Source organism: Apteryx mantelli, chromosome 18 (genome assembly GCF_036417845.1).
Source record: "Apteryx mantelli isolate bAptMan1 chromosome 18, bAptMan1.hap1, whole genome shotgun sequence".
NCBI lineage: Eukaryota > Metazoa > Chordata > Aves > Apterygiformes > Apterygidae > Apteryx > Apteryx mantelli.
The window spans coordinates 4733521-4749947 of record NC_089995.1 but is presented as its reverse complement, the minus strand read 5'-3'; the positions used below and the strand labels follow the sequence as shown (position 1 = coordinate 4749947).

Sequence of the window (16427 nt, the reverse complement as noted above, 5' to 3'; positions counted from 1 at the left end):
CCTTGCATGCAGACCAACATACACCAGCTGCTGTTTCCCCTCGTACCCCTCCTCTATGGGAACTCTCCTATTTTATTCCCTTGCTGGCAGAGTAGCAGGGCAAAAATTCCCTTCAAACAAAAAGGACTTCCTGGCTGGAAACAGATAACTGCTTTGTTAAAGCACTGGAAAGGACCCATGGTGTGATCATCTGTCTCAAGTGAACTAGCCCTGCCTTACAGCTGCCAGCTAGCCTTTTACCATTCATTTCCTCTATCTTTTTCAAGGTTTCTTCTGCCTTGTTGCTGTGTGCCAGGGCCTGTCCCAGCAAGCTAGCTACAGTCGAGGTGCTGTTAAGTGTTCAAATGAACGGGGCAAGAGCCTCTTTTCTCTCATCTCTTTTTGAAACGCATTGGCAAAACCTCAAGCATCTTTGCTGGAGCCAGCTCACACATTACTACAATGAGCAGAATGATTTTTGCAATGTTCAGTTCAACCTTCATTCTTAAATGGAACCTGGATCTTTTCAGTGCCAATCTCTCTGGAGAAAAAAAATCACAAGAAACTCAAAGCTGGTAAATTCAAAATGAGCAAACAAAAGCTCCCCAGTTTTCCTAGTCTCCAGGTCATCTTGCTGTCTCTGATATTCATTTTGAGACTCTTTTCTTCTCGCATGCTCCCAGGTGCATGTAGCAGTGCCGCTGCACTGGAAGCGAGGTGCCAAGAGGCTCAGCCCTCAGCACCCTCATGCTGCAGAAGCCTCGTGCCGTAATGAGCTGATTCCCACAGCACTGAGGCACTCGCTGAAGCAGCAAGTTCACGTACTTTCCCGAAGGTTTATAAAGGCAGCACCTCATCCGTGGCCAAAGGGCAGCCCGCTCAGGATGGAGGTGAGAGCATATTCCTGATGTGGTATGTCCAGGCAGCAGGGGACACAGGTGCCAGAAGGGCCCAGGGAGCAGAGATGAAGGGATTCAGCGCTGTGCCCCATCTTGAGCCCTGTGGGTGCCTCTTTTGGCTCCCTGCAGCAGCGTCAATGCTGCATCCCTGTTCTTGCGCTGCTCCTTCCCAGCCATGCGGGCCTTGAGAGCAAGTCTCACAGACCCCCTCTAAAGCTGACACCATCACACCAAGACCACCACCTCTTCTCCTCTCTAACAAGGAGCCAGACCTGATTCTTCTGCCTGCAAATTCAAGAATAACCCTGCTGATGTTGAGGGATGCATTAAAAGCAGAGCTGGGATTGTGGTTGCTGTCTCTCCCTCTGGTGGAATGTGGCTGTGGGGAAGGAAGATAACATGAAAACGGTCCCTGGTGCACGCTGTAACCCAGACTCTGTCCCAGTCCCAGAAGACAGGATTGCTTTTTGGTGAAAAAGTGCTTCCTAGAAAACGCATCCAGGATTTTGGTGTTTGCTTTGGAGGGAGCCTTGCAGCAGCAGGCTTGTGTGGCCAGGCTGAGCCAGAGGGAGATCGTCAGACTGGCAGCGCTGGCCTGTCACCTTCGCCTGTCTCCCTGTAAGTAGACATTCTCGCTCAATGGAAATATGCCTGAAATAGTCCCTTTGCAGATTGTCTCTATCTAATCAGCCGCCTTCGCACTCCCCTCCAGTGCATTTCAGGGAGCTGATAGTGCTGATATGTTAAGTGTAGAAACCTCTAGCGAACTATCCGACACATAGAGTAATTCTCCTTCCTGCCACTTATCAGAACATGCTAATGGGAAACATTCCTCCTGTGGGGTCAGGGAGCGGCCCTGGGATTTCGCTGGAGAGGATGGCTGGGCTCTCAGCACCCTCCTGGTTCTCCCGAGATCGGGTAGGAGCTGATCTGGCTGCAAAATGCTGCTCAGTGAAGGGGCAGCTCTGTAGTCTAGTGCTGGTGGTGTCATATCCCATGGAGAGAGGCTTCTCCCGTCCTCAGGGGCAAAATTGAGGACTCCCTCTTCCATCATGCCATGGGATCCCAACAGGTCAAGCACAGAGCCGTAGGGGGGCAAATGGCACATCTACGGCCAAGGGAGACGTTTCTGCGGCTGGGGATAGTCGCACAGGGCAGGTGAAACATTCAGGCAAACGGCTTGCTTCAGGCACTAACCACCTAAAGCAAGTTCCTCTCTGCTCAGGCTAGAGGCCATGGACTCCTAGTTATGCCTGCAGGGTTTCATGGGAGCTTCATACAAACTTCCTTCCATAGCTGCTGCACTCAGGATGCCCATGTTACACCTGTCTGAGCAGGACACAGCACGGGCCTTCCCAGGAATATGAGGATGAGCTTCCTACCCCACTGAAAACCACATCACAACCTCCAGCTTAGAAAACCTCCGAACCCAAAGGAAGTACATTTCAGCAGCTGCTGGAGTGACCATTCCACATTTCCCTTTCTATAGATCTGCTTGGCCTTTGATGGACCCTGCTGGAACATCTTCAAAGAGGGAGAGAAACTACGGCTAACAGAAGGAACTGTAGAAGGAATCTCCGAAAATAAAATCGCTTTAAAGATAAGGCAGGGGAGGGGGTGAGCAGAGCACGGGGTGGGTACATGCCCTGAGAAGAATGTGTGAGGCTGGGCCAGCTGGTGGGCCTGGGCCGAGAGCTCATCCCACTGCTGGGGCACTCGTGGCAAAGGTACTTGGCACCGGACCCACCAAAGGCCTTAGGCCCCACCAGGATGTGGGTGGAAATCTGACTCCGAGCTCATGACAGTGAGGCTGAAGACCACCGGGCTAACCTCAGAGGAACCCATGGTCAACCAAGGCCTGTTTGCACCACGTTGTTCTTCAGGATGCTACCCTGCTTTTGCTGCCCCTCACCACTGCCATCTTGGCACAGTTGAACACAGTGGTGCCTCTTGGACAGCATGGCCAAGTAGGGTCTCAGTGCCAGCATCCCCCGACTGTCTCCCCAAGAGAATGCAGCGGACACATCTGTGTGTGCCCATGGTGTCCAGCTCTGCACTGTGAACTTAGGCTATTCCCAGATCTGGATGAGGACATGAACTGCTGACCACCAGCCTGGTGGGAGAGTGCCCTCACAGGACATGGAGATGTGGGATAACATCCTGCTTTATCCTAATGGGCTCAAAGTCACCTTGTTCGCGCCGAAGGAGTGTGCCCTGTGCACCAGGGAAGACGAGCACTGTGAAAAGCCATAACTTTACACTGCACAGTCAATGAGGACAGTGTTGACCTGTCCCTGAGCATGGCCATCCTTCTCCCTGGGGGCTCAACCCATAAGGAAAGAGTCTGGCCCCCCTCCACCCATAAATCTCACAGTATTCACTGCAAAGCAGGGTGGGAGGGCAGAGGGCCTGTGTGTTGCTGGAGGGCTGCAGGGCTGTGGGAAGGATGCTCCCCAGGATGAGACCGGGATGCCCAGACTCGCATGCTGCCATGGGTGCTTTGAGTGTTGGTTGTGGCAGAAAACCATACCTGTCTGCTGGCCAGCCCCTGCACCGGCAGCTGCTCTGTGTAACAAATCCCTAGTCACCCTGTGCCTCGGTTTCCCCTTCAGCTCGGTACTGAGGTACCCTCAGGCTGAAGAGAGACGTGACTGTGAGAGAAACCACCCGAGCTGGGACGGCAGGGCCCAGGTGCTGGGCACCTGCGTACGGCTCACAGGTTGCCTGGCTGTAGCTAGACTGCTTCTGGCTTTGGAGGTTGCTGCAGCTCATTTCACATGTGTCAGTGTTGTGCTGTGCTGTGTGTGGTGTCTTTGGGGGAAATCCAGCAGCCTCGCTGTCAAGAGAGTCTTTTAATCTGGCCTGGCCGTGAACCAAGCTTGCTCTTTGCAGCCAGGTGGGCTCTGGGAGGGCAGGACCCAGGGGTTACAGCTGGGCAGATTTTGCTAAGGGCTGAGCTAGGTGTGGACCCACTGCAGCGGGGCAGGGCTGGGGGCTCGAGCCCTGCCCTTCCCAGCAGTGCACGTGCCCCTCTGGGGCTGAGCCCCACAGGGCCACTGTGGCTCGGGGGAAGAATCAGGCCCCTCTTAGAAAACTGTTGAGTTTCATTTGCCTGTAACCCAAAAAGCAAATTCTGGCGTTCATGAAATCTGCTGTTAAATGCAGGAAGCAGCTGATATTCCTTGGTAAATAAGGCAAGCCCTTGGAGAAGAAGGTAACATGGTAGAAGAGGCTGAGCCCTGGGATCCTTCCTCTCGTCCTGGAGAACGTGGCCATGGAAAGACTGAACCGGAGCCGAGGGAGAGGTTCGGCTGTTCACGGCTTGGAGAGCACGTCAGTGGTGCCGGTCTCCACCAGGCAGTGGTTCCCCTGGCAGGGGCACGAGGAAGAAAGCAGAATTGCTCAGGTGCAGGAGGAGCAGCAGCAAAGTTCTCGTTCCTCAGCTCCTCTACAGAGCAGGCAGACTCGGACAGCCTTGGAGAGCTGCGCTGCCTCCAAAGCTGGAGCCTCTCGCTCTGCCTTTGTACTCGCCTGACAATACAGGAGTAAAAATAACCAGGCTGCATTTGCAGAGAGATAAAAGCGAAGTTTGCCTTTTGTGTCTCTCCGGGCAGTGGGACAGCAGCACCAATGGAGCTGTGGGGACATGACACATGGGAATTTCTGACATATCTTTTCCCACTCTGACCTTGACAGACACAATAAAAAGGGGCTTTGCTGCACACACACAGCCACTCAGTCCTGTCGCCGAGGTTAGTAATAAAGAGCATGTCTGTGTGCACGCTTGTCCTGTGCTACTAACCCGCTTCACCTTTGCAGCGTAGCCGTTTCCAGAGGACAGGGGCTCTCGGGCTGACTCTGGCGGTACAGGGGAGGGCAGGACAGACCTTAATCGAGAGCATTTGTGCTGAGATCCGTGCGCTTTGCCGAGTGACTGGCTAGCAGCGCGGGTTACAACGGTTGTGATAGCTACGGCGTTTTGGAGTTCTGCTGTGTGCTGTCGTATTAGATGGATAATAGAAAGCAGTATCGTAAAAGCGTTTTTCCGAGCAGCTGTCACTGCGGTCCTCTAGAAGGGATTTTTCAAGGCTTAATGCTTCCACCCTCGCTTTTATTGTTCTGCAGTATTTCTCTGAAATGAGGACTCAGGTCTTTACCTGGGTTTTGTGCAGGGCACTGGTGCTCCAACAGGTCTGTAAACTTGCAATAGTTTTTGGCTGAGTTTATCAAGAAAAGGGGTGTTGGACTCTGATGACGCCCAAAATGTGAATATGGATTTCAACACTAAAGTGATGCAGGGCACGGAGCTGGGACTTGCAGTGCAGGGCAGATCGGTAATTGCATTATTATTACAGTTATTAATAGCTAGTATTGTTGTTGCTGTCTTCTCTTGCTCTCTAAAATTAAAAGCGTGTTTGGCAATTGCATTTCTCTTGGTCGGCAGCCCACTGCTGGGCACTTTCTCTGTGCACTGACTCCTTCTCCTTTCCCTCCTTTCAGCATTCAGGTGCCTTTCACTCTTCCGTTGCTGTTGGCAAGCCTTCTCCCTCCAGCCGGGCAAGATGGCTATGCTAGACATGAGCGAGTTTGGGGAGGCTGCTGAATACCTCCGGAAAAGCTACACAGAGCAGCTGAAGCTTCAGACAATTCCATTTGATGGTAAGCCCCAAGGAAGCTTGCAGCCAGTAGGCACAGACCCCAAGGGAACCCTTGGCCATGGCTCTCTCTGTAGAGCATCCCCGTCCCCTTACCAGTGCAGCTGAGCCTGACAGGGCTTGTGATACAGGAACTGGTATCGTAGGAGCTGGAGACTTGCCCCCACCACCCTGGAGGACAAGAAGAACTCAGAAGTAGGAAAAGCAGGGTTTTGACTGTCCCCTCATAGTCTGCTGAGGTGCTAGGAGAAGGCAGGTCTTCGTCTTCCCCAGCCCCCTGTGGCAGCCAGAAGGATGGAGGGAGATAGGCTGAATGCGTAGTGGCATGGCAAAGCTGTCTCCAGCTCCATCTCGTTTTGGAGGTGTACAGAGCTTGCTCCACAGCCCTCCCGTTGTGTCCCAGCCACCCCACTGTATTGCAGCTGGGTTTTTTGCTGCCCACAGTGTTACTGGGCATCAGGAACAAGCACATGCTCAACAAGCATTGCACCTATCTCAACACAGCAAATGAGGAACAACTTAAGAAGTAAGATTTTTGCTTCCTCTAAACTGCATTTTCCTCATGACATTCCAAATGCAAGTACACATTAATGCAAGTACACTGCTGTCAACGTAAAACTTGACTCAGGCAAGTTAAATAGCTGCCAAACATGAAAAAGCAAAGAAATCCCAGCTCCTATGACCAAGAGCAGAGGAAGGAATGACTGTCCTTCCATATAATCAGACTGCATTCATGTGGCCTTCATTTGACAAATGGTTTCCTCCATTTCAACCTGATTTTTTCCCTTCCCTTCCCTTCCCTTCCCTTCCCTTCCCTTCCTTTCTCTTCCCTTCTTTTTTCTTTTTTTTCCTCTCCTCCTTAAGGAAAGAAGCGAGCTTGGATCCCGGATGAGAAAGAGGCTTATATTGAAGTGGAAATCAAAGAAAGTTCTGGTGGCAAAGTCACTGTGGAAACCAAAGACAAGCAAGTAAGCAAAGTCTTCCCTTTTTCAAGGGCTGGTCAGAATGTGTGCCGAGGGGGATATGTGAGACGAGATCGTGTCTGAAACTAGCCGAGCTCTTCCTGATAACACTTGCATGCTCCGCAGTCGCTCATCCCCCGAGGGCTGGCCGTGGTGTTTGTCACACTGCGGTGTGTCAGGACACATAGACCAGTTTCTTTCCAAGCATGTCAACAGTTCAGCGTACCTCCATCGAATGTTTGCTTTCAAAACCGATCTACCCTGTGAGATGGATCGAAGGGGGGTAGTCAGGCTTCCCCAGCGCAGGTCCCAGCCATGCTGCCCGCAGCCGTAAGGAGGGCTGGCGAAGGAAGCGCCTGCTCCAGAGCAGCCCTTTGCAACGCCGAACCATTGTGCGGCTAATCGCAAAGAGCAAAGCAAAAGGTAAGGGGGCAATTCCTGCTCCTTTTAGCCTGGATTTGCACCTGTGGAAGGCAAAGCGGTTCTGTTTGGAAAACAGGTTTCTAAGCAAAGAACGACTGCGCGAAGCGTGAGTGTGCTGTTCGCTGCGGGAGTGTGTGATCACCAGGATGATTAAGGACTTGTTCTTTGCCAAATATAAATGCGTTGTTATGTGCCTCGGGCCAGATCCGAAACTCTGCTCTCCTTCTTTAGGTCCACTGGCTGGTCTCATTGCCCCAGCCAGGAATAACCTCCCAAAGGGAGCAGAGTTAAAGAATGAGGTGGCTAGAGGCGAGACCAGTTATGTTCAGTGGGGTTACTCCAGCTTTCCAGCAGTGAAAGTGAGGCAAAACAAGCAATGCTCAACTGGTATTTGTCAAGATGATACCTAGTACAAATAACCACAAATGAGCTTAATTAGTATTCATTTCTTGGCTATGGGAGTCGCTTGCCTGTGGAACGCTATTGCAGTGCAGAGGCTTACGCTGGTGTAAAACTGCAAAACAAAATGAGGTCCCGACCAGGCAATGAACAGAGGCTTTCACAATTTTTTTCCCATATCTGTCTAAACTAAGGGAAATACTTTTTTTTTTTGAAAAATGTAAAGTTTTGAAAATACTTTGGTCTGAAATTGGGACAAAAATTAGAAACTTTTTCCCTCCACAAAATAAAATTTGTTTGCGGGGGGTCAGTTTGAAAAGTTTACTTTGTTTTTTTAAGATTTTGTGGTTAAAAATCTATTCTTTGGCTTCTGCAGATGAAAACAGTTTCCTAACCTTTTCTGCTGTTCCCCAATGAAGCTGTTTTTTTAAAATGTCATGGATTTGCAAAATATAAAACTACACCTACTTTCATTGGATTAGCATTTCCAGCGGAAGCAGTTTCAGCAAAAATAACCTCACCCTTCTTCCTCCCTCCACTTTCTTGCTTTTAACACCTAACACACCATGGGTTTAATATTCACATGTAAAAAAAAAATCTCTTTGAAAGGTTTTACTTTAACTTTATTAACAAACAGGAGCATTTGCTAAACTGAGTTTCTTTCATTCAGGCCAGATATGTAATGTGATAGTTTGCCAGCGCTTGGATTTACAGGATTAAATAAATCCAGTTATAAGTGATGGGGTACACACTTCAGCTGTTTGCCAAAAGAACCAGAAATCTCTCTGAGTGAAAGACTGCGCTGCATTATTTTAGGCGGCGCTTATCAACGCAAACGGTGCGTGGAGGAGAGCGGGGCAGATAGCAGGGCTGCCCCGTGGTGGCTTCGGGGACTTCCAAACACCCCCGGGCCTGGGCCGAGCCGTTTCCCGCAGCGAGCGTCCGTCCTGTGCCCCGAGCGCTGGCGTCCGGGCGGCTCGACACTTCCCCTCCGGCAGCAAGAAGGACCCCACGGCCGTGGGGCAGGGACGTGTGCGTGCAGGGGTGCCGAGGGCTCGGGGTGCCCACCAGTGGTGGAGGGCTCGGGGTGCCCACCGGCAGCCAAGCGGGCCCAGGGCCAGGGGAACATCCCCAGCATGGTGCAGCACGGAGCCGCAGGGCCGTCAGCATGGCCCTGGCCCTGCCTCCCTCTCCGGGGCACGCTGGAGCCAAGGTGAGGCAGAGGGCCGGCAGGTCTCCGTGGAGGCTGGTGTCCATCACCTTGCTGTCTGGGTGAATGCTGGGCTTGGCCGGCGCGGCCCCTCCTGACATTCTCCCCTCCCTTCTCCTGCAGACACGGGTTGTCAAGGAGGACGAGGTGCAGCAGATGAACCCACCCAAGTTCGACATGATCGAAGACATGGCCATGCTGACGCACCTCAACGAGGCCTCCGTGCTGTACAACCTGAAGCGCCGCTACTCCCACTGGATGATATACGTAAGCCACCTGTGCCGGGGCACATAACGCACAGGTTGCAGAGAGATGCTTGAGGTGTCCCCAGCGGGACCTGCCCGCACCTGCGTGCAGGTTCACAGAAGGTCCGTGCCAGCCCCCACAGCATCCCCGACTGCGGCCGACTCCCCAGGCATTGCTTGTGGCGAGGGCCTCTCCGTGGGGGATGGGGGAAGCCTCCCGGAGGCAGGGGGGATGTCCTGGGGGGGCCTCGCGGGGGCTGTGCGCACGGCGCTGGGTATCCCTCAGCCATCTCCTTCCTGCCCTCAGACCTATTCGGGCCTGTTCTGTGTCACCATCAACCCGTACAAGTGGCTTCCTGTCTACACTGCTCCTGTGGTGGCAGCCTACAAGGGCAAGCGGAGGTCCGAGGCCCCCCCCCACATCTACTCCATCGCGGACAACGCCTACAATGACATGCTGCGCAGTAAGCACCCCGCCACCCTCCCACCTGCCCCACAAACCCACCTGCGAGGCGTTAGGACCTGACTCTAGGAGCAGGTTGAGGCCAAGCCCAGCCCAGAAAGCCTTCAGGATGCTGATTTGGGTCTGAGCTTGGGCAGCACTTCATCAGCTCCAGAAAATGTAACCCAGGAGATGAAGTAGGGCATTCCCCATCCAGGAAAGGCACAGGGCCAGTGTCCATGTGGCCCAGCTGTGCTGTGTCACTGTGCCAAGGCAGGGGACAGGATTCAGCCCCCTGAGCCAGCAGAGCAGACTCCAAAGGGAAGAAACTGCTGGTGCATTCCCTGCTGCAGAAGCTTGGCAGGTGAGGACAGAGAGATGGTTTGCAAGGCTCCCACCACAAGGCTGAAATCCCCAAGCAGGCTAGAGAGAAACACCTTGTGAAGGTGCCTGTAGCCATCCTCCCTGGGCCCTCTCCCAGGGAGCTCGTGTGCCCAGAGCTGTGCTAGGTGTGAACGGGGGAGGTAGTAGATCACCAGCCCAGACAGAGAGGAGCCACGTGAGAGAGGACCCCACTCAGGGCAGGCTGTGGGCAATACTTGTCTTCCTCTGGGATGGTGGGTTTCATCTGAACGTTTGCTCCTTCTCTTCCAGACCGCGAGAACCAGTCCATGCTCATCACGTAAGTGGCCCTTGCCCTCTCTGTGCCTCCAGTGCCTATTTGTTAGCCTAAGTTCCCGGGTACAAGCAACCTTTGAGATCCCTGGTTGTCCGTAATGCTCCCCTCCTTGACAGGCCAGATTTGCCTGGTGATGAGTAACTGTCCCCTGAGGAGTGCCACCCAGCCGTGGCCCCCACCGCATTCCCTCAGCAGCTGTCCAGCCCACCCAGCCCGTCCTGCTAAGCTTCCCGTCGGCTGCGCCAGGTGACAAAGCCCCACGAGGGCCTTGGAGCCCGGCTCCTCGGCACCCCCCCGCCAGCTGCGGGAGCCTGCTATGGGGCACCCCATCCGCCAGCTGCGGGAGCCTGCTATGGGGCACCCCATCCGCCAGCAGCGGCCCCGCAGCCCCCAGGCAAGGCGGCATCCGCAGGAGGGCCCCGGCCTGCCATCTTCCCCCGGGGAGTCACAGCCAAGCGCTGGGGCAGGCGTCTCTGCAGCCAGGCCACAGCTCCTCGGAGGACCGTGCTGGCTCCTCACCGCCCTGTCCTTGTGGGTAGGGGAAGGAGAGATGGAGGCCAAGGCCAGAGGGAGATGGCGCCTGTGGTCGGAGGGGCGATGGGGGAGGAGGAGAGAGGCCAGGGTGATGTGGGAGGAGGTAGGCCAGGTTAATTTCAAGTGACATATAGATAAGGGCTATATAAAGGACTCTAAAGGACCCTACACTGCTGCCAGGAGCCATGGACATTTTTAGCCTCAGCCATAGCCTAATTAGGTAACGCAGGGGCTGCGGAGAGATGCTTGGCTCTTGTCCTGCAGCGGCTCCATTCCCCCAACTCCCCCCTGCTCTTTGTGATCTGGGATTACAATAGGAGAGCGGCTAACTATAGGGATGAGCTCACTGTGGCCTTCGGACCGCCCGCACGAGGAGCTGCGTGCACGGGGCAGCCCCGCTGGCCCTGCTTGGCCTGCCAGCCAGACCCCGGTGCCTGCCGCACTGCTGGGGCCCTCCGCGGAAACGGCATGGGCCTGTGCGGGATTCGCCCCAGCGCCTGGGGCCGCACCGTCTCCAAGAACCCCCAACAAACTGGAGCGTGCTGAAACTATCTGAGCGCTAGCAGGAAAGGGCTGGTGTCTTGCTGATCCGGGACAGCTGAAGCCCTGGGGTGAGGGCTGCATGCCCAGAAGGAGGCAAAGCTCGGCACAGCCTTGGCGTGTGCTGGCACCTCCTGCGGTTCTTGGCCATATCTGCCCTTCTGCGGCAGACAGCTGACTCCCTGCAGTCCCTTAGCGGAGGAAGGCAAAGCCCAGTTTTGCAGCAGGTTTGCTCTGGAGGACGTGGCTCTGCTGTAACAGGGTTTTGCTTGTCCGTTCAGGGGCCTGCGACAGCATGGCAGGGCCTCCTGCACAAACTGCTGCTTGGGCTGGAGGCTGTTGATAGTGCCAGCCTTCCCCCATCCCTCCAATATTTGCTTCTCCTACCTGGCACTTTGAGTGGGGTGGCTGGGCAGCCCTGGCAGGTTTGCAGAGTCTCTGTTTAAAGTTTTGCCTGTTCTTTGCCTCATGTCTTTGATCTGTGTATTTCTGTTACTCTAAGCGGAGAATCTGGTGCTGGTAAGACTGTAAACACCAAGCGGGTCATTCAGTACTTTGCCATTGTCGCAGCCTTGGGCGACACACCGGGCAAGAAAGTAGTAAGCCCCTCTTTTGAAACAAATTCTTGCTGTTTTCTTCCTTTCTTTTTTTTTCCCCCCTTCTTCTTTTTACTTTTTTTTCTTCCCCCGACTTTTTGCATTTGGAAGCGTGTTTTGGTCTGACCCACCCAGGGCTTGGCTTTCCCCTGACTTTTGAACAAGCAAGGCTTGAAACTATTTTGCTCAGGGGGAAATGGATATTTTTAAGTGGCTGTTCAATCTGAGCAGCCTGTAAGAGGTACTTTAGATGCCCCTCTTTATCTTCTCTTTGCCCTTCAACACCCTGCAGATGATCTTCTTAAGGAGCATTAAAGGAATGGAGCAAACCAGCCATTTCCCACCTTGTCTCTTTTAAGCCTTGCTTTTTGTCCATTTCTCTTTCTTTTTTTTCTTTTGTTCATTTTGATCGTTTTCCACCTTGTGCTTTTCTTGCTCTTGTTTTGATTCTTGCATTTCTTTGGTGCTGGTTATTTTTGAGCTGCCCTTGCAATTGCTTATTTCTTGATACATTGAGGCTCCAGCCTGCTTTTTCCTTGTAGAAGCAAACTGGCTGCTTTAGGTATCAGACAAGCATTTCCTCAGCATTATTTTCCTTTCCTCTTCTTTGAGTTTGGATTTAACTGTTCTTGCTTTTTGATGCATTTCTTCTTTTTCTTGAGCTAATCTATTTAACAACTTTTTGGCATATCTTAAAAAGTTTAATCCTTCCATTTTTTTTCTTGGACGGTTTTTGGCACTAAATGTTCTTGTCCTGCTTATCTGATCATGCTTCTTGTGGTTCTTGCCTGGCTTTTCTGGATTTCTAAAGACAATTTTCTTTCCTTTCTCTAGGCAGCTCTTGCCACTAAAACTGGGGTAAGTGTTACAGATTCCCGACCTTTAATGTTGAGGCAGAGTTCAGCTGTGCCACCAAGCTACGGCAGGGCAATGGGAAATGCCTGTGTGCGGCAGCTGTCTTGGGTTTGGGAGTGAGGGTGGCCCCAGCACCTGGGCAGTGTTGCAGTTCTTCGCTTGGCTTTATATTTCCCACCTTTCCATAGTTTGAGGCTTTGGGATTTCACCTCTTAGTGACTTCCCACCTTTCTGACTCCAGCCTCTCCTTTAAGGAATCATTACACTTCAACCGCTTTAATTTCTAATTAATGCAGTGTTTGCCTGTGGGGTGCCTACCTTGAATTGCATTGCTATTGGTGTGGGCTCCTCCAAAGGGAAGGTGAATCCTCCAGTCTCTGAGTCTTTGGGAGTCCCACTCAGCCTTGAGGCTCGGCAGAAGGTGGTGGCGCTAAGTGGCAAGGGCAGAGGCCTGTTTGCCATGGGCAGTGCTGCGCTCTGGCTGCAGAGGTCGTGGTGCTAGTGATGCCTGGAGATCGCCAGGTGCTGCACGGGCCTGAACTGACTCAGCCCACAACTTTGCAGGCAGCCAGTGCCTTTCTCAGGGGTGAGGGAAGCAGAAGCAGACTCAGGCCAGGATACTCAAATTTAGCCTCCGGTTGAGGGTATCTCCATCTGGGGTATCCAGGTGAAGAGTCCTTCCTCCTGTGTGCTCCATTAGCTTCAAAGGCAGAGGCAACAACTGAGTATCTCTGGAAGTCCAGGAAAGGCTGAGTCCCTGACTCAACTAAGGGCTCAGCCATTTCAGCAGCTCAGTGGTATGTCCTTGGCCCTCAGTTCCTCCATCTGAGCACTGGGGATGGCCTTTAGGTAATGCATGCAACCAGGTGCATTCACTACCCTGTTGGATGGGAAATGGTCATTAATACATGAGTCTCAGACCACTTGGGCAAACTGTTACTGAGAGTGAGGTAGCTGGGTGCTGATTCTGGGGGCTCTAGGGCAGCGCCTATGGGACCTAACAGAAAAGGCAATTTTTGATCAGGCTAAATTCAAAGATAACAGCTCAAAGGATATCTAGGTGGCAAAATACAGTCTGTTAGAAAAGCTGTTATTCACAACTGCTCCCTGGCTCTTTTGTCCTTCACATGCCCGATGCTGTGGAGTTTGGGAGCAGTTGTGGCCCCACCTTTGAAATGACAGCGCAGCTCCCCAGCACACTCGCAGACAGGGCCCAGGTCTGATGTTCCCTGCCTAGCAGGACAGCGCTATGGACTATAACGTAGTCAGGGCTTGGGTACCCAAAGACCCTGACATGAAAAATCCTGGGCCCCCTATCTTGCAGGTGCCTTTGCCACCACACTGTCCTCCTGTTGTCAAATCCCGCCATCCTTCATGTGGCTTTGCATGAGTCTCTTGTGTCTCTCCTACAATTCTTTTCCTGCTTTGTGTGTGTTACATGGAGGCTGTCTCTTCATCTTTGAACTATGCTAGTGAAACATGAATGGAAAAACAAGTTTGGAGGAGGGGCGTAATTTTGGGGTTTGCTCAAAAGATCTCCAGTGAGTTCAGCAAATCATGCCAGCTGGGATCTGTGATGTGTTCCTGGCACACTATGGCCTTGCTGTATATTTTGTTGCTGTGGAGAGTCATAGATCAAAGCTGTTTTCTGGTCTCTTCATTCATAATGTACTGTGATTCAAACAGTCCAAGACTTGGGTTTGGTGGAAAAGAAAATGCCTAGCAGAGTCAAAGAGCCTGAAATGTTTCAGACTGCTACAGTGACAATGATGTGCCCTTGCCCTCAGTTTCCGAATTGTAGCATCCTAAGAAAGTGACTCAGGACTTCTTTGTGCAGAGAGTAGCCTGGATTTCAGGAGTGGCCAGTTTAAGCGAGGAGAAGCTCACAGAGAGCATTGCTGCAAAACCCAGCTCTGTTGATCCCAGAACCCATTTGTATTCCCTACATGAGACAAGGAGATGCCTCAGCACCAGCAGTCTCTGAGGAAAGCAGGATGATGTGTCAAGGAGCACCACTTTGTTTCCCTGCTCCATTGGTGACAGATCCCCTCTGGCTGGGTGGGAACTGATGCATCCTTTGGTTTTGTTTTCCAGGGCACCCTTGAAGATCAAATCATTGAGGCAAACCCAGCTATGGAAGCTTTTGGCAATGCCAAAACCATAAGAAATGACAACTCCTCGCGTTTTGTAAGTGTCTTAGCAGGAGACGCAGCTAATATGCAGCACTTATGTAAACTGAAAACATCATTTGTGGTATTCATGTATTTGTGTGGCGTGGGCCCAAGGCACGTAGCAGGAAGATAGCTTTTATATCTAGTGGGGTTTAACCGCTGGGCCAGGCTTCCCCTGGTTAAATCAGTTCAGTAAACGGTGCACTGTTCAGAATGAATCATCCCGATGTCATGGCTTGTGGCTGGAGAGAAGCGGTCCTTTGCAGGACCAAAGGGTGAGGGGGGCCAGTAACCACAGCCTGGAGCACTGGTGCTGGGAGGGACAGCTGGGAACAACATCCCTTTTGCCAAGCCCAGCCCTGAGTCTGCTCTGGGATGCTGAGCTCATCAACCACAGGTGCCTTTGGTGTCTGTATTATGTCTTGGAGGAAAAGGAGAGGCTCTTGGGCCCAAATTCTCAGGTTTCTAGGAACTGTTTAGCATTGTACCTGTCTAGACAAGCCCAATGCTCACCTCCCTATGAATATTTCAGGGCAAGTTCATCCGGATCCATTTTGGCCCCTCAGGGAAGCTGGCCTCTGCAGACATCGACATCTGTGAGTAAACACATGCCAGCTGCAGGAGGAAAGAATTTGATTCTTGCTATTTGTGCTGATGCTGGGTCGGCTCCAGGGAATCACGAGCCCTCTTCTAAGCCTTCTGCCCTATTTGCTTCTAGATCTTCTGGAAAAATCAAGAGTGATTTTCCAGCAACCCAAGGAGCGAAGCTACCATATCTACTACCAGATCCTCTCTGGGAAGAAACCAGAGCTGCAAGGTAAGGCAACCAGAGCTGCAGCACAGCCTTTACAGTGTGGCTGCTTGAAAAAAGCCAGGAAGACTTGTTGTTAGCTTGGCAGTCCTGCATTCCAGGGGCACTGAGCAACCCTGGCTCACTGTGGAGACACTGCCCTCAAAGGCTTTGCTGGCTGCATAGGGTTGTAGGTTTGTAGAATAATTCAGGTTGAAAGGGACTTCAGGAGGTCATCTAGTCCAGCCTCCTTTATCCTCACAATCAGACTGAGAAGCCAAACTCAAGCCTTTCCTGTGAGTGTCTGGGAGCAGAGAAGTGGTCACTCAGGGTCTGTCTGCAGGCTGGGAGTGCAATTTGCTAAGCTGCCTTGCACAGAGACTCCTTGTCATGTGGCTGGTTCAGCACTGAGCTCAGCATGTGCGGGCTGGATATTTACCCATTTTGTGGTAGTGGACGTGTTTTTCAGCCTGTCCTGAGCTCCTTCTACCACCCTAGCAAGATGACCTGTTTCAAGTGAGCTTGAAAACAGCTGCACGGCTCACTCTCAGCAGTAACCCCAGCCTAGGCATATCCTGAACATGTTCCCCAGGACAGTCCCAGCTGACCCTGGCTTTGCCCTCGGGCCATCTCTTGTGCTCTGAGCAGCCTTGCTCTCCAGGTGCCAGGTCACACAGAGCGCACAGGAAACCTTTCCACACTGCAGAAGGATGGCTGACACAAGCCCCCGGGGTGGTCAGCCTCTTGGCTGTAGGCTCTTGAGCCTGCTGCTAGCTCCAGAACAATACCTTATTAGGCAGGTCTGGAGAGTGGTGCAGAGCAGTAATCTTATCTGGTGGTCACAAGGGCATGGATGGCAACTTCTAAATCAGTCTACAGCCAAGCCATGTCCCAAGATAGCAAGCTAGAGGCACAGTCACAGAAGAAATGGACCTGTGTGAGGGCCTGCCTGAGCTTGCAGAGACTGCCCTACCAGTGGGTGCCTCCTAGTTGAGGTCAGCATAGTGGGTGATATCCAGCCAGGGGTCATGCCCAGACAGCCATTCCT

The 16427-nt window shown here is 52.5% G+C and overlaps 1 protein-coding gene across 1 annotated transcript in view; it reads left to right on the top strand.

The window, feature by feature from the left end:
• Positions 1-5440: 5440 nt before the first annotated feature.
• MYH7B (myosin heavy chain 7B) overlaps positions 5441-16427 on the top strand; it is a 32547-nt gene continuing 21560 nt past the window's right edge. The window contains exons 1-10 of the mRNA XM_013949476.2: positions 5441-5537; positions 6398-6501; positions 8651-8794; positions 9080-9236; positions 9869-9896; positions 11470-11566; positions 12398-12421; positions 14513-14605; positions 15122-15185; positions 15308-15406. Of these exons, the coding sequence (XP_013804930.1) occupies positions 5441-5537; positions 6398-6501; positions 8651-8794; positions 9080-9236; positions 9869-9896; positions 11470-11566; positions 12398-12421; positions 14513-14605; positions 15122-15185; positions 15308-15406 (907 nt within the window). The remainder of the gene's footprint in view (positions 5538-6397; positions 6502-8650; positions 8795-9079; positions 9237-9868; positions 9897-11469; positions 11567-12397; positions 12422-14512; positions 14606-15121; positions 15186-15307; positions 15407-16427) is intronic.